We start from the raw sequence: 15,622 nt of genomic DNA, 5'->3' as shown, positions 1-15,622 counted from the left end.
AACAGGAGCGTAAACAGGTTAACATTGAATGGCAACTGTTGTGTTGCTGACACTGAACACTATGCCACAAAACAAGCAAACACACCCTCACACACAAACCACTGCACACCGTTGCATGGTCAATGTGTCAGGCTGCCTGGCCACAGACTGAAGTAAACACAGTTTATCTCAGTAAAGAGATACTCGTTCTCACTGAGAGCACTTCAACCTCCAGATGTAGGAGAAGAACAGACACTTCTGCGATGAAGCCCTCTCCTTCAAGAAATACCTGGGGACCAACCATCATCTCTTCTACACAAACTATTTAAATACAGCAAATAGAGAGCATACTCTCATCTTCCTCTCCACCAATCAGGGACAGCCCCTGCATGAGACCATGGAGACAGCAGTGCATGAAGAGGTGGGGGGGGGCAGACACAGCAGACACAGATTGTACCAGGAGAGGCCTAATATGAAGCCTGGGACTCGCCTAATGAATCTGTAGCTAGTCTTGGCACACGCACTGGGCCCCTGGAGAGGGCCTGTGGGGACCCCTGGTGCTGAGCTCTCACCTCCGGCTCTCCTACATGGACTACAAACGTGATCGATCAACTACAGCAGACTGCACAGACCACACTGACAACAGAGCACTTCATTAGAGAGAACCCCAAAGACTAGGGTGAAGATAATATCAAAATAGGATGGAGGGAAGGAGGGAGGGAGGGAGGGAGGGAGGGAGGGGAAAATGATAGAGGGATGGGGGGTAGGCTAGGCTAAGCAAGGTACAGATATATACCCTGTATGAAAGAGGGTGCAATGGAGGGATGGATGGAGAGAGGGAGAGAGGGAGGGAAAGATCGATGGATGGACGGACGGCCGGAGAAGAAAAAAAGAGATGGAGGGTAGGATGTGCTTTTCGCAAAGTCAAATAAGAGAACAGGATATATTACCTCGGCTGGGCTGAAGCTGGACAGATTTAACGACACGTCCCTTTAAGTAATCACTCCACATTCTCTAAAGTTCAGCCGTCCACTTACTGCAGAGGGCTTAATGTGATATGTGATCAGGAGGCGAGGAAGGAGTGTGTGTACGTGTGTGTGCGTGTGTGTGGTGCAAGCGTGTTTATTTTTAAAGGGGAGGAGAAGACATGTATTTTAATTAAAGGTCCTGGTTGATTTAGTGTTGGCCTCAGAGACTGGCAGAGTGATAACCAGTGTGATTGGGCTGGGGCTGAGAGAGAGGCTGGAGCTGTGAGAGGCTGAGAAGGGTCTGTAGAGGCCCTGTGGAGGCCCTGTACTGACACACAGCCAAGAAGAACATCTCTCACTGGTTTAATGAGCCATATCGTGTCTGGAGTCTTCAGGAGCTAGGGGTTTCCATTACAGACCTGCAAACCATACAGATGGCTATCTGTCTGCCTGTCTTGGATATGCATACACACACTCACACACACATGCAGTAATATACCCATGCACATGTACACCACACACACACAGGCTTCCAAACTCCTTCAGGTAAAGTCGTGAATATTTCATGGGTTCTCATTATGACATGCAGTATAATATCCCATTCAGAGAGAGACAGAGAGAAAGAGAGAGAGAGAGAGGAGAGAGAGAGAGAGAGAGAGAGAGAGAGAGAGAGAGAGAGAGGGAGAGAGAGAGAGAGAGAGAGAGAGAGAGAGAGAGAGAGAGAGAAGAGAGAGAGGAGAGAGAAAGAGAGAGGTGCACTTACGTACTGCTCAACCCTGTCTTAAACATACAATCATCAACCTCAAACTACTGATTAGAAACACTATATTTTGAATATGACCCATCTACTCTGTATTCCCCAATGTACTCAACACAGAAACATCTCCACTTTGTACAGTGAATATACAAACTCTTATAATAATGATATTCGTAATTTGAAACCAGCAGAAGGTGAAACACCACCATTCGTTCTGACAAAAAGAGTGAGTGAGTTTATGTTGGATGATGTATGACGACAACGATAACGAATATATTTCCCTTCTATAGTAACCGTCCTCTCTGTCATGTCATGGCTTCTTTACAGTCTATTCCTGTTCAGTAACTGCTGCCGTTTTATAACGTATGCATGTAGCAGCTCACATCAGCTTTTACAAGCAATTACCATCTTTGAGCCATCAAAGCAACACAGGCTTCCATTAGATGGACTGGGACACTGGCCCTTTACACTAAATTAGCCTTTTTACACGCATTAGATACATGTCTGTGTGCCTGATTCACTGTCTTTATGCCTGAAGGAGTCAGATATGTTTCTCTGCAATAGGAACCCGATAAGTGGAGGAGTGGAAGAGAGGGGAGGAATGTGAGACAGAGAGACAAAAGGAGAGGAGAGAGAGCAGAGAGGGGGCGTATGGGGGTATGGAGAGATGCAGAGTAAGAGAAAGAATGAGGGAATGTAATTGAAAGTGAGAGAGAGAGAGAGAGAGAGAGAGAGAGAGAGAAGAGAGAGAGAGAGAGAGAGAGAGAGAGAGAGAGAGAGAGAGAGAGAGAGAGAGAGAGAGAGAGAGAGAGAGATGACAAAAGAGGCAGAGATGAGTCAGACAGGAGTGATGGGTCTTTTCCAGGACGAGAGGAACAGCAGCTGAGCTGTAAACGGGGGCTGAGAGGAGCGGCATCAGCCAGCTCCCACACACACAGGGATGGGGGGACGTTCTGGAGCACCGCCCCAACAATGGGATCAGTGTCTCACCTGGCCCTGAGCCTGAAACAATCAGAGTCAAGTCATTCAGCTGAAAATATACCCTCTGATATGAAATGTGTGTGTGCATGCATGTGGATTAATTGAATCCTAGTTATTGTTCCTCTCCAAGAGCTTAAATTCCAGTTTGCTGCTTGTGAAATCCAATCGTGAAATTAGCATGCTACAGTGAGTTTACCTGGAGACCTGAGGGGAGAGACCAGAGGAATACCTCCATCAGGTGTGTGTGTGTGGGGGGGGGGGGGCTGGGGGGGGGGGGCTGGGGGGGTGGGGGTGTAATATAATATGCCACACTCCACAAAGAGAGCCCTGCTCTCTCTATGAATCTCTGTGTTTAGTGCTCTCTAAGGAGAAGACATTGAAGTATTCGATTTGAGCCTGAGATCCAGTTATGGTTGCAGGGCCACAGAGAGAGGGGGAAGGGAGAGAACTACACCCAGCCACAGGGCACCGAGGCTGGGATGCACCTGAGGTACCGGGCTCATAGGGATGATGGGTGGAGACAATCCAAGCTGAGGGAGACAAGATCTGTGTACTGTACTGTAACTTCACAGCTGTAGCACATGGTGTTGCAAACACCCATTCCTTCAGATGGTGACATGATGATGCGGACACATGCAGACCGGCCTTTTTTTATTATTATTTGGGTCTCATCTATGCCACACCAAAATCCAGAAAACAAACGCGTACAGTACCGTTAGCCGTGTAAACAAACACATCCAGATATGTGTCATCGCCGTGAGCAAGACGACGCTGGTCCAGCACGCCAAGGGGTTGCCGCGGTAACGGACACCTCGCAGCAAAGACGTAGGAGAGGCACAGATCACGGTACGTACTAGCCAGGCTTGTTATCCTTTACAGGATGTTCCATACATTCTCTTCCTGTTTCTATTCCTGAGTAAATGGAGTGAGTGTACAGGTTGATACTGTGTGATACTTGTGAACAGTGTCTGTGAGGTTAGATTGAGGACAGATACTCGGAGATGAAGAGCAGCCTTCCTTATAAAGGAGTGAGTTATTTTTCCAAAACGGAAGCTAGCTAGTTTTAGTTAGCTTCCGTTACCTAGCAACCTAGCATAATACTCGTAGCAATGCTACTACCTGCTAGTGTTACTTGTTAGCCTCCTAATTGTAAATTTTGAAGCCATACTATAGCGTTTGTCATATAGTTTTTGTCTATCGGAAAATAGTCGGTTGGAATGTTCAGAATCACACGTGTGACGCTACTCCTTAACGGGTTAATATCCTCAAGACGTGGGGAGGATTCATTCTTACTCCCAGATTGATGTGTGTGTGTTTGCTGCTGTACACTGCTGTGTGTGTACAGGTGTGTGTGTGTGTGTGTCCTCAAGCTGCACTGACAGCAGTCCTGCTGTGGCTGCATTTCCCTGTGCTGACGTCAGAACCCTGCTGCAGTCAGAACAGGGATTCCAGCAGAAACCAGAAACCACACTGCTGCACAGCACATTCCTGCCTGTGTCCGTGTGTGTATGTGTGTGTGTGTGTGTGTGTGTGTGCGTGTGCATACGTGCATGCATATCTGGATTTGAATGATAATAGAGGCATTGACCCTGAGACTTGCTTTAAATGCTATGACTTTCTCTCACCCAACAATCCCTCTGGCTCTCTCGCTCTGTCTCTCTGTCTCTCATCTACGTTCCATCAACTAAAGCTCTCTGCTTTGATGAAGACAGACAGTTTGTGAGACAAAAACACCCAGTTAAGAGGTGGCACACACACACACAGCATCGTGGGAACTACATAGCAAACATGAGAATTAAGCAGCTTTCAGGGATGAGTAAAAAGCCCTCCATCTGGGATGGAGGGTGGTAAGTCCTTTCTCCTCACTTTCCCTTAATCACTCAATCAATCCCTCTCTTTAGCGTCATAGAGGACTGCTGGGAAGGGAAGCAAGTGGGCACAGTTAACCTCACTGAAGTTTACCCAGCATGCTTTGCAGCAGCCATGACCGGCAAAATAACTGAAGGGGACAAAAATTTGTGTGTGTGTCTTTGTGTGGGTGTGAGAGAGAATACAGACAGAAAGAGAGAGGAGGGGGGGGGGGGAGAAAGAGACTGGCATAAGAGACTTAGGCTTTCTAACATGACTACAGTTTACAGTGCAACACAATGTCTAGGAGCATTAGTTCTAGTTAATAAGTTAATCCTTGCCAACATGCTTTTGATTTCAGCAGCAGTTCATCATGACACAGCACATTCCACTCTCCTAGTGTGAGTTTGCTGACCGCTGATCTGTTGACCCGACCCAACGAGAAAACAGGGCATGAGCCATATCACAACGTCAGCATCACATAGGATCCGATTTGCACTCTTAATACTCTCACAAATCGCAAACAAGTAGGAGGGAAAGATCTGGAGGACAGAGCACAGCTTCAACTTGAGCTTTGCCATCCAGGCCACGAGAAAATCCAGGCACATTCATACTGCGCTCCCTCAGCCGGGCTCAATGCAGCCCTTATCCCTTTCAGCATAATCATCATGACAGAACAGGGACAAGATCTGGCACCAGAGTTCCACATTCACTTGACTGTTTCAAAGCGGGACCTCCGTGATTGATGATTCTATGATGAGCACAGGAAATGGGTTCCTTGGGGAGTGGAGCCAGTTTGTGCGGCAACACCTGCGTACTGAACGAGGACGTCCACCAACACTGTCCACTCCTACACCGTGCACAGATATCGAGTCACGCCAGCTTCTCTCGCTTTGTGAGTCACAGGGGAGTTTTGATGTACCTGGCGAATCTAACTAGCTAGCTAGCCACCGCTCTAGCGCAGCCAAGCTTCAGAACTCCAAGCCACGGCCATAACAGGTTGGTTCACGCTAATGCCATCCTGCTCAGATCTGCCTGTTTCTGTTCAGGAGCCATGCCACCTCTCAGGTGTGCCAGCCTGGGCACCACCACAGCTCACTGCCCAGGGGCGCTCGGGTACGAAGCAGCTATCTGTTGGACCACCTGCGGATGCCAGCCGCTACCTGAGGTGTACATAGACTTAGCTTAACATAGGGGGCTGCTGGGAACAGAATGGGAAGTGACCTTCATGCGTGATCATGCAAAGTAACCACTGAGTCTGTGGTTCCTCTAAAGGCTGGGGATGGGGTTGGAGTTGGGCATAGGGCAATGGCTGGGCCCGGGCCTGGTCCTTGGGCAGAGACTGGGCCTAAGCCTGGCCCTGGGACTCAAGTTGGAGCTGGGCCTAGGGCTGAGGATGAGGTTGGGGCTGGGCCTTAGGCAGAGATTGGGCCTGAGACTGGAGGCTGGGATTTAAGGCCAGTGCTAACCCCTGATCTGAAGACAGGCAGCCAATCCTATCTGACAGCAGCCAAAGCCTGCATGGCTCCACACATGTGCTAATCTGAAGTCTTTAGCAACAACACACAGCCCAGCACAGAGAGCAGGGAAAGCCTGTCTGATACACACACAAACACTCACACATACGCATGCATACACACTCACACACAGTAACACACACATACATAATTACACTTTCAATAAAGACACACAAACCCTCCTGCATCAACACATATACTCAAACAAAGTGACATAGCTAGACAGACAAACAGACACACTGTATACACAACCAACAGAGTGGATTTCACAGTCTGCCTGTTTCCCCTGCAACTTATGCGTCTGAGAGTGTGTCTGTGAGAGAGAGAGAGAGAGAGAGAGAGAGAGAGAGAGAGTGAGCATGCAAGAGAGAGAGAGTGGGCATGCAGGACAGAGAGAAGAGAGGAGGGGAGAGAGAGGGAGGGAGGGAGGGATGGAGAGGGACAGCTCTGCCTTTGTGAGGCCAGACTGGGAACCAGCTAGAAGCAGGGAAACCATGACAACCAGGCACTTTGACGTTCTCACAGAACTTAGAACCTAGCCAAAACCAATCAGACAGAACCTAGACAGGACCAGTCAGACAGACCGACGGATGGACCAATGGGGAGGGAGAGAAGCAATACTCTCAGGGTATTTAAGTGTTGAACTTAAAAATAGCAGAATGGAGAGCCATAAAAAAAAAGATGGAACAAGAACAGGCTGAGAGGAAGAGTGGGAGAGAGGAAGACAGAGGAGGAGAGAGGAAGAGTGGGGGATATTACCAGGCATCACTGATTACAGACACATCCAAGTGAACAGACGTTTCATGTTGGACTCTTAAATTCAACACACTGCCAAAGATCTGCTAGTAAAGAGCTCAATTATAACTAACTGACCGACTGACTAAGACTACCTGTCTGATGACTTGACTGGCTGATTTTCTGAATGGCTGATTGTAAATGGAAAACTGGCTGACTATTTGACTGGCTGACTGACATACTGGATGGCTGGCCGGTGAACAGTCTGGAACCCACAGATTGAGGCTCGATAAAGAGATGTCTTGTATTGGCACACCAGACATTTTTTTATTGAAACAACGGAGAGTGGTTCTAAATAAATGTAACAATTGGACGGCTATGAAAACCGCCTGTCTTTCACCATTTTGTCTTCTGTGTCCAAAAACCAGGACCGTGAAATTCAAACTAACACGAGGTGATAACAGCAATATACCGGCCACAGCAGACAGAAACAGAAGGGGAATGCATGTGTGTGTGTGTTTCCTAATCGACCGTGGCAGCCCTGTCTTCCAGTTCAGATTCTCCTCGCTTTAGAACAGGTGAGGAAAGTGGCTCTGGCTACGCTGTGTTAGGACCTGAAAGGGACAAGACAAGGCTAGTCCACGAACAGACGCACAGCCACACATACACCCGCCCCTCTATCACACCTTGGCCGGGCCACAGACCCCTCCATCTTCTGACCCCTTCTAAAGAATGGCGTGACTACGCTCTTCTCCTCTGGAGGTCAGAGAAGGGGGGATGGAGTGGAAAAGGAGGGAAAAATCATGAAGAGAATTATCAATAAAGTGCCTTAAGTAATAACCTCCCATGCAGTAGCAACAGTCAAGACCTGTTCATGGTTTCACGCCCCCAGTTTTCAAGCCTTCGTTCCTCTCTCTCCGTTTCCCCTCTCCCTTAACCTCACTCCCATCTCTCCATCCTTTCCCCATCATTAATCTTTGAAAATCATTGGCTACATACATTCACCACAATCGATGCAATTCCACAGAGGTCTTGTCTGATTTAACACATGGCTGAATCCCTGTATGAGTCCTGACTTGAGAAGAGCGGGAGAGGGAGGGAGAGGGCGAGTGAGAGATAAAGAAAGAGAGCGAGGGAAAGAGTGATAAAGAGAGAGAGAGGCGGAGGACGGCTAAGGGAGGAGAGCAACATTCAATGGCCAAGACCTTCATTAAATAATGTCAGCTGAAGTGACAGACAGTGAGGAACGACAGCCTCGGTCAGTGTTACGAACAGTGTGTGTGTGGGGGGGGGGTGGGGGGGGGATTTTTGTGTGTGTTTGTGTAGCTTTTCATGTAGCCTCCCAGCATTGTGTGTAGAATCTAGAACAATATGGCCAGCTTCTTTTAAACTCACACATACAAATACAGTATACACACACACACACACACACGGACACTACTTAGGATTCATTTCAGGGCTGGGGGAGCCAGTAAGTTTGCCTGCAGCACAGTAGCTGAGACTAGGTCTCCAGAACTCCACACAGACAAGTAACTGCCAGGGGGAAACTACAGAAAGCTAGCCTAGCTGGAGTGCAGTCTAGCAGGGAGGCTCGCTGCCCACGACAAGGTTAGTGGTTCCCCGACCTTGGGTGTTGTTTCCAGCATGTTAAAGAGAGGGCACTGGTGAGCATGACCTAGATGTAGTGTTGATGTTCTGTGGAGCCATGGGAAGGTTAATGCTTACAGTAAAGACACACACCTGTGAGGCAGCTTTGTGCACAGTACATTGGCTGAAAACAATGGCTGATTTAGGTCAGGCTAAGAGAATCCTCCTTTTGCACTAAGACATACAATACCCACACGGGCATCTAACCCTATTTCTCTCCCCCCATCCCATCCCCCCCCACCCCCTCTTCTCTCCTCCTCAATCATGCTGAGACAGTTCCCATGTATCTGAATGGTTTCCATTGACAGCATCGAATTGGCTTTCCCCATTCACTTGTCATCATCAGGCCTATGATCAGCTGTGAAACAGTATGGATTCCATCCGCCGGACAGAAAACCTTGGAGAGGCAGCATTGATCTGTTTCACCCATCACCAGCTATCAATCACCGTCAAATTAACGTTTTTAACTGGCCGTGCGTTATACAGAGGCCTCTGCTCTGTCAATATGTTACAAGAGTGTGTGCAATCATTTGTGTGCAAGTGAGAGAGAGAGAGAGAGAGAGAGAGAGAGAGAGGAGAGAGAGAAGAGAGAGAGAGAGAGAGAGAGAGAGAGAGAGAGAGAGAGAGAGAGAGAGAGAGAGAGAGAGAGAGAGAGAGAGAGAGAGAGAGAGAGAGAGATGAGAGAGAGAGAGAGAGAGAGAGAGAGAGAGATGAGAGAGAGAGAGAGAGGAGAGAGAGAGAGAGAGAGAGCAGCAAATGGGAAGTTGTGAAATGACCACTACAGAAGCGGTCGCAGTCTGAACAAGCACCTTGCGGCCTTCCACCAGGCAGCAACAAAAATCTGACACACACACACAGCTGGCTGTCAGATGAATGGTTCCATTGAAAATCTTGATCCACCAATAACTTCACCTCATGAACACAACAGCAACAGCAGGCTCCAAGGATAGTGTACCAACTCCAACTCCCTGCCAAGCCTCTCAAGAACATGTCCTGTGATTGGATAAGCTGCTGGTATTCTCAGACAATAGGTCTTAGTCGCACTTTAATACCACCTTCTGGGAGAAAAACAGCTTGAGGTGCTGTTTTGAAGTCCTGTTTGATTAATACTGGAGCGCTGTATAATTTAGATATTGTAGGTCGGTAAAGGATTGCGATGTATGGGTTGTTCAGTTTGAGGCAAGGCTCTGTTTTGTCTGCAGGTCTGTCCTGTCCTTTTCAAACCCTGTCTTGACTTCAGCAGAACGGCACAGTCTTTAATGAAGAGACACAGAGCTGGTGAATCAAACTGTACGACTAGCAGTAATAGTTGCTCCCCAAACTAGCAGGCTACCATGACAAAGACACGTAAATTAGTCCTCCTCTAAGCCTGCTGCCGCTAATGAAGAATGTTTCACAAGCCAAGAGACATCCCTGAAACATGACATAACCTTGCAGACATTTTTCCGTAGCTGTACAATCATATCAACAGGACATTAGCCAACCCAACAGTCATATCATCGGAACATTATCCAACACAACAGACATATTACAGGGCTATTAAAACTGTCTGATTGAAACCGATGACTGCCTTGGGGGAAGTTAGACGAAGGCATGTGCAGGTCACCAAGTCCCTCTTTCTCTCTGAAACACACATACATACTCTCATACATGAGAGCCTCTACGCAGTTGACAGTCACATGGACTCTGCATGGTTCTTCTGCTGGAGAAGAGCAACTATCAGGGGCCTGAAAATGGAGTCCATGTTTGTGTAATGAACCTTCCCTGAGGAGGCGCTCTGCTTTACCTGGAAGGCTGGGGATCCAAAAAATTATCAAATCATCCCTCCTTCCCACACTCTACCCTAATCACCAAGTACAGTTTGAATGCTGCAGTGCTCTGGAGTCCTGCTACACTGTACTGTTTCTCTTCACTTCTGTCCTTTTCTGCTGCCCTGAAGAGCTTTACTATCCTGTTTTACTGTACTGCTGCATTGTCCTGCTGCCCTATACTGCTGTGCTGCTGCCCTGAGGTGCTGCCCTGAACTGCCGCCCTGTACTGCTGCCTTGAACTGCTACCCTGAACTATACTGCCCTGTGCTTCCCTGTACTTCTGCCCTGTACTCCCATCCAGTTCTGCTGTACTGCTGCCCTGTACTGATGCCCTGTACTGCTGTTCTGTACTGCTGCCCTGTACTGCTGCCCTGTACTGCTGCCCTGTACTGCTGTTCTGTACTGCTGTTCTGTACTGCTGCCCTGTACTGCTGTTCTGTACTGCTGTTCTGTACTGCTGTTCTGTACTGCTGCCCTGTACTGCTGCCCTGTACTGCTGCCTTGTACTGCTGCCCTGTACTGCTGTTCTGTACTGCTGCCCTGTACTGCTGCCTTGTACTGCTGCCTTGTACTGCTGCCCTGTACTGCCGCCCTGTACTGCTGTTCTGTACTGCTACACTATGCTTCCCTGGGCCACGTGAGAGCGTGAGTGAGAGCTGAGAGGACTTGGCTGTGTAGGGGATTAAAGCCGGATGCCAAGCCAGTTCTGTGGACAAGTGTGTGTGTGTGTGTGTGTGTGTGTGGTGTGTGTGTGTGTGTGTGTGTGTACAGTATCTGTGTGCACACTGTGTGCATGTGTGAGTGTGCGCCCACGCCTAATCACTTAATGAACATAGACCAGGCAGCGCCATAGCACTGATCAGGATGGCCAGATCAACCCTTGGCCTTCCACTCTCTCCTCTATTAATACCAGCCAATCACAGCCTGGGAGGGATGGCCCTGACCCATCCCATTGGACAGGCACATTTGCCAATCTCACCGGACACCCGACAAGCCCTGCCTACTGCAGCATGGGAAAGAATGAAAGCAGATTAACAATGGGTTAACAGAGTAGCTGGATGTTCTGCACTGTCATTATTCTGAGTTGCAATGGCTGGACTAACTACATAGCACTGTCCAGTCCCACTGGACAAACAAAAACAATCACTATTGAACCCACATAATCTGTGAACTCATAGAAGCTGTACCAAATATGTCCAGTGCCTGTGAACAAACACAGAGGTGTTTCCTACAGTAAACAACACACGTTAGCAAAGTGATGGGCTGAGAGGGCTGGCTGACCCAGCGTCATGTGACAGTCCCTGCTGTAAACATCACTGACTAAACATGGATGAGGAGGGGACAGGGAGAGATGGGCCAGGATGTCTTCCAGCATAGCTGAGGTTACTGGTGCAATATGTACCGGACTCCTCCCCTCTGTCTGCCTCTGACTCTCCCTCTTTCTCCCGTCTCCCTTTTCTCTCTCCCTCTCTTTCCCTTTCCCTCTCCCTCCCTCCCTTCCACCCTCTCCCTCTCTCTTTCTGTCTCAGCCCACATCTATTTTTCATTTGGACCCTTTCCATCCACGCTCATTCACCTCCTTTTTTGAATCTACACACACACACACACACACAAAGAACAGATGTGTCAATATGCTTACAACTTCATAGCTTCTGAGGAGGCCTAGAAGGATGCACTAAACAACATCCCGTGAAACGAGCAGCATTCTGCTTTATCTCAAATAATTCACACACAAAAACACACACACAAACACACACATGCACACACACACACACACACACACACACACGCTAGGCAAGCAAGGCAAACCAGCATGACCAGCTGGACTGGGTAGGGGAAGTAGCGCCTTTTGTAGCCGTTTTAGACAACAGATGGGCTGAAAATCTCTGTGCAGAGGAGGGTACTCTCCTTTTCGGGGGCAGCGAGCACAGAGAGGGTTGCATCACTCCTCTGCTCCAGAGCAGCTACGGGAGCTGTTTCTCTGCCTGCTGCTCTGGCTACACACTCCCAAACACACTCAACGACCACAGACAATACTGCTTCTCAAGCTTACTGGACAGTGTGGTTAAAGGTTACTGTGAGATGTTGACATGAGTATCATACCACTTTAATGTCTCAGGCTCAATAACGTTTGATTCAACAAACAGCCAATATTTCTTATTGTAAATTATTCATTTAAGTTACAGCCCATATAGAAACTTGACAACCATTTAATTCAGTTATAATCCTGACGGCAAAATGTCAGTTAGCCAACACTTACTGAATTGAATTGTGTTTTTTTTTTGTTTTGTTTTTCACTTCCAATTATGTGGGGTCTTTCTAAATGCCCACAGCTGCCCAGTCATGCTCATAATGTTATTGGTAAATTGAGGTGAGGTCCAGTCAGCGTGTGGAGGCTCCGTGAGCACCGTGAAACGCTGCAGACCAGAATAGATCATGTGTCATCCTGGTAAATCAGGATTAGCGTTCTGCTCAAACCACAGGACATCACCGACTAGGAGACAAGGCTAGATGGACGGGGCGGATAGGTTAAATTTTCATGAAACCCACATACCGACCGTACACACACGCACACCTTTTCACTGTCGACAGTTGCCTTGTGTGGACGCTGGATAGGCAACACAGACACCCAACCCCAAATAAAGGTATCACACAAGGCAAAACCTCCAAGCAGCAAATCCCCCGTCCCACTGACCGCTCTGGCACAGCCTGTGCATGTGCGGGTTAGAACAAACAAATGCCACATTCATGACCTATGACAGGTGGACTTGTAGTCCATGGACGTAACATGCACTTTTTGTCCTTTCAAAAGCTATCCGGTTAAATGAGAACTCGCTACACACCCGTCCGAATGAGGCTCTGATTATGCAATTAAAGGCGACAGGGGATGCAGTATGGAAAGCCGACAAACCTGTCTGTCCTTTTCCGAGCGTCTTTTCCAAGCGGTAGGGTCCCACGTAATTGGCATGTTGGGCACCGCTGTTGTCTTTTCCAGACGATGACATGTTGATGTGTGGAAACAGAGACTTTGTCAAAGGCGCAGTTGCGTCTATATGAAGGTCCAGCCGTTGTTTTTACTCCACAGCCCTATTGCCTCCTCCCGTCGCTATCTTTCTCAGTCGTTCTCTTGGGTGCTCGCTCTCCTCTCTCTCTCTCGCTCTGACTCTCCCTCACACGCTGTTGGAGAAGGTACGATTCTCTCTACCCCTCTCTTCTCCGTTTGCTGCAGATGAACCGTAAGTGCTTCAGGAACCGAATATCATTGTTGGTGAGCCTGCACTACTTCGGTTGGCCTATGGAGGCACTATAGAGGCTCAAGGACCTCAGAGCCTAAGAATGACGGACGGTGAATGTAGCCAAACAGCAAGCACACAATTAGTGTGGCACCACCCCAGCTTGTTGCTGGAGCAACTTATTTTTGGTCGAAAGTATGGGAAGTTATTATTCTTTCTCCACAGGCTGCCCAGTTCATATGAGATTTTGAAAGACTTTGGACCGAAATATCCTACAGCATATGTGTGTGTGTGTGTGTGTGTGTGTGTGTGTGTGTGTGTGTGTGTGTGTGTGTGTGTGTGTGTGTGTGTGTGTGTGTGTGTGTGTGTGTGTGTGTGTGTGTGTGTGTGTGTGTGTGTGTGGCTGAAGTACGTACATGGCATGTGTGTGTGCGTTAACTCTAAGGTTCATTTCACACCCCAGTGGTCTGAGACTTGTGACTGTGGCTTGGGCTGAAGCCTGTCTTACTCACAGCAAGGGTACAGGTGTCAGGGGAGGCCTGTCCAATGTCATGCTTTCCCAAGTCTGACAGCAACACGCACACACACACACACAGCATTCTTCCAACCTAAAGAGAACAGTATGCTTGCACTAGAGTGCTGTCAGAAGAGGAAAGAAATGACAGAGAACAGAAGTCTGATTGCGTCTCTGTCTGCAGAAAGATACCCTGATTTCACCTCCCTTCCCCTAATGAAACAACATCTTCTTGTCATACTGTCAGTAAGCCAGGAGCCACAGCATCACTCCCCAAAAGCACCCTCCAATCCCCGGAAGTAACATGGTCCTTCTGCGCATGCGGCCGCCACAGAGAAATTGACTTCAACACTGACAATACAATGTCATGAGAAGCTTGAGCAGCTAGTGCTGCATGGCCCATATCATAATGTTATAACTTTTCATTTTGCAGTTATATTTTGTTAACTTCCCAAATTCAATATTATCATTTATGAGATAAAGAGCAACTCCATAATCTTATTGCAACAAACATTACAGTTTATTTGCATATGTTGTCCCCGGACATGCAAGATAAAACAATATTATACCATAACTGTATTTAAATTCAATCAACAATCCACAAATAAAAAAATAGGGAGTCAGGTGGCTGAGTGGTGAGGGAATCGGGCTAGTAATCCGAAGGTTGCCAGTTCGATTCCCGGTCATGCCAACTGACGTTGTGTCCTTGGGCAAGGTACTTCACCCTACTTGCCTCGGGGGAATGTCCCTGTACTTACTGTAAGTCGCTCTGGATAAGAGCGTCTGCTAAATGACTAAATGTAAATGTAAATAAACACATGTTGTGTGTGCAGTTAACTGACTTGGAATTGTCAAGTCCAAGAAAATGCAGGTTTAAACGTTGAGAACCTTCTCATAAAAATCAATACCCTCTATTGAAGGCCTGTGTTTTTTCCTCTAGTGTACATCTCTGTCTGAACAGCCTCTCACCGGCATCCTCAGTGGAATAACACATGCCTGGTCAGTGGGAGGGTCCACACATGCCAATCATCCCAGGGGGGTTGGTGATTGGCCAGGTGTTCCTGTGGTGGGGTGGACTCTGAGCAGAGCCAGGACCAGGTGGAGGGGTAGAGCATGTGATGTCAGAGCCAGGTGGCTGGTGGGTGTCATCTCAATAATGCATGGCCCAGCTCTGACACTCTCAATGCTTTGAAGTTTCCAGAAACATCTGTACCTGGAGTTTTTTAATCCTTCTTCCTGCACCTCTCTTCTTCCCTCCATCCCTTCTTCCCTTCTTTCCATGGATATCATTCCCTCTCAACTGCAGCAGAATTAATGTTTGTGCGTGTGTGTTTGCAGGTTTGTGTGTCTGTGTGAGTGTGGGTCTGTGAGAATCTGTTTATTTGCAATTCACAGCTTACAGCACCAAACAGATCTTGTCAACTCAATTCTGCACAGCCCCTGTTTCTTGTTTATTAGTGCTGTACGCCTTTACCAACCTCATTTCTCATATTAAAGACATACTATACATTCAGAAACTTCTGGGATACAGAGCATGATTATCTGGACTGTTTCAAGCGTTCCCTGACTTACAGTGTGTGTGCTGTTGTTTCAGCTGGACACCTTCACACACCTAATCTATGTCGTCAAGGT

General features: G+C 47.9%; 1 protein-coding gene across 2 annotated transcripts in view; it reads right to left on the bottom strand.

The window, feature by feature from the left end:
* Positions 1-13,510, bottom strand: part of brsk2a (BR serine/threonine kinase 2a) — a 56,579-nt gene extending 43,069 nt beyond the window's left edge. For both annotated transcript variants that reach the window (XM_062461967.1, XM_062461968.1), the window contains exon 1: positions 13,155-13,510. In XM_062461967.1, the coding sequence (XP_062317951.1) occupies positions 13,155-13,211 (57 nt within the window). In that variant the 5' untranslated portion in view covers positions 13,212-13,510. The remainder of the gene's footprint in view (positions 1-13,154) is intronic.
* Positions 13,511-15,622: the final 2,112 nt, after the last annotated feature.

Source organism: Osmerus eperlanus, chromosome 5, assembly GCF_963692335.1.
Source record: "Osmerus eperlanus chromosome 5, fOsmEpe2.1, whole genome shotgun sequence".
Classification (NCBI taxonomy): Eukaryota; Metazoa; Chordata; class Actinopteri; order Osmeriformes; family Osmeridae; genus Osmerus; species Osmerus eperlanus.
This window is presented reverse-complemented; position numbering and strand designations above follow the sequence as displayed.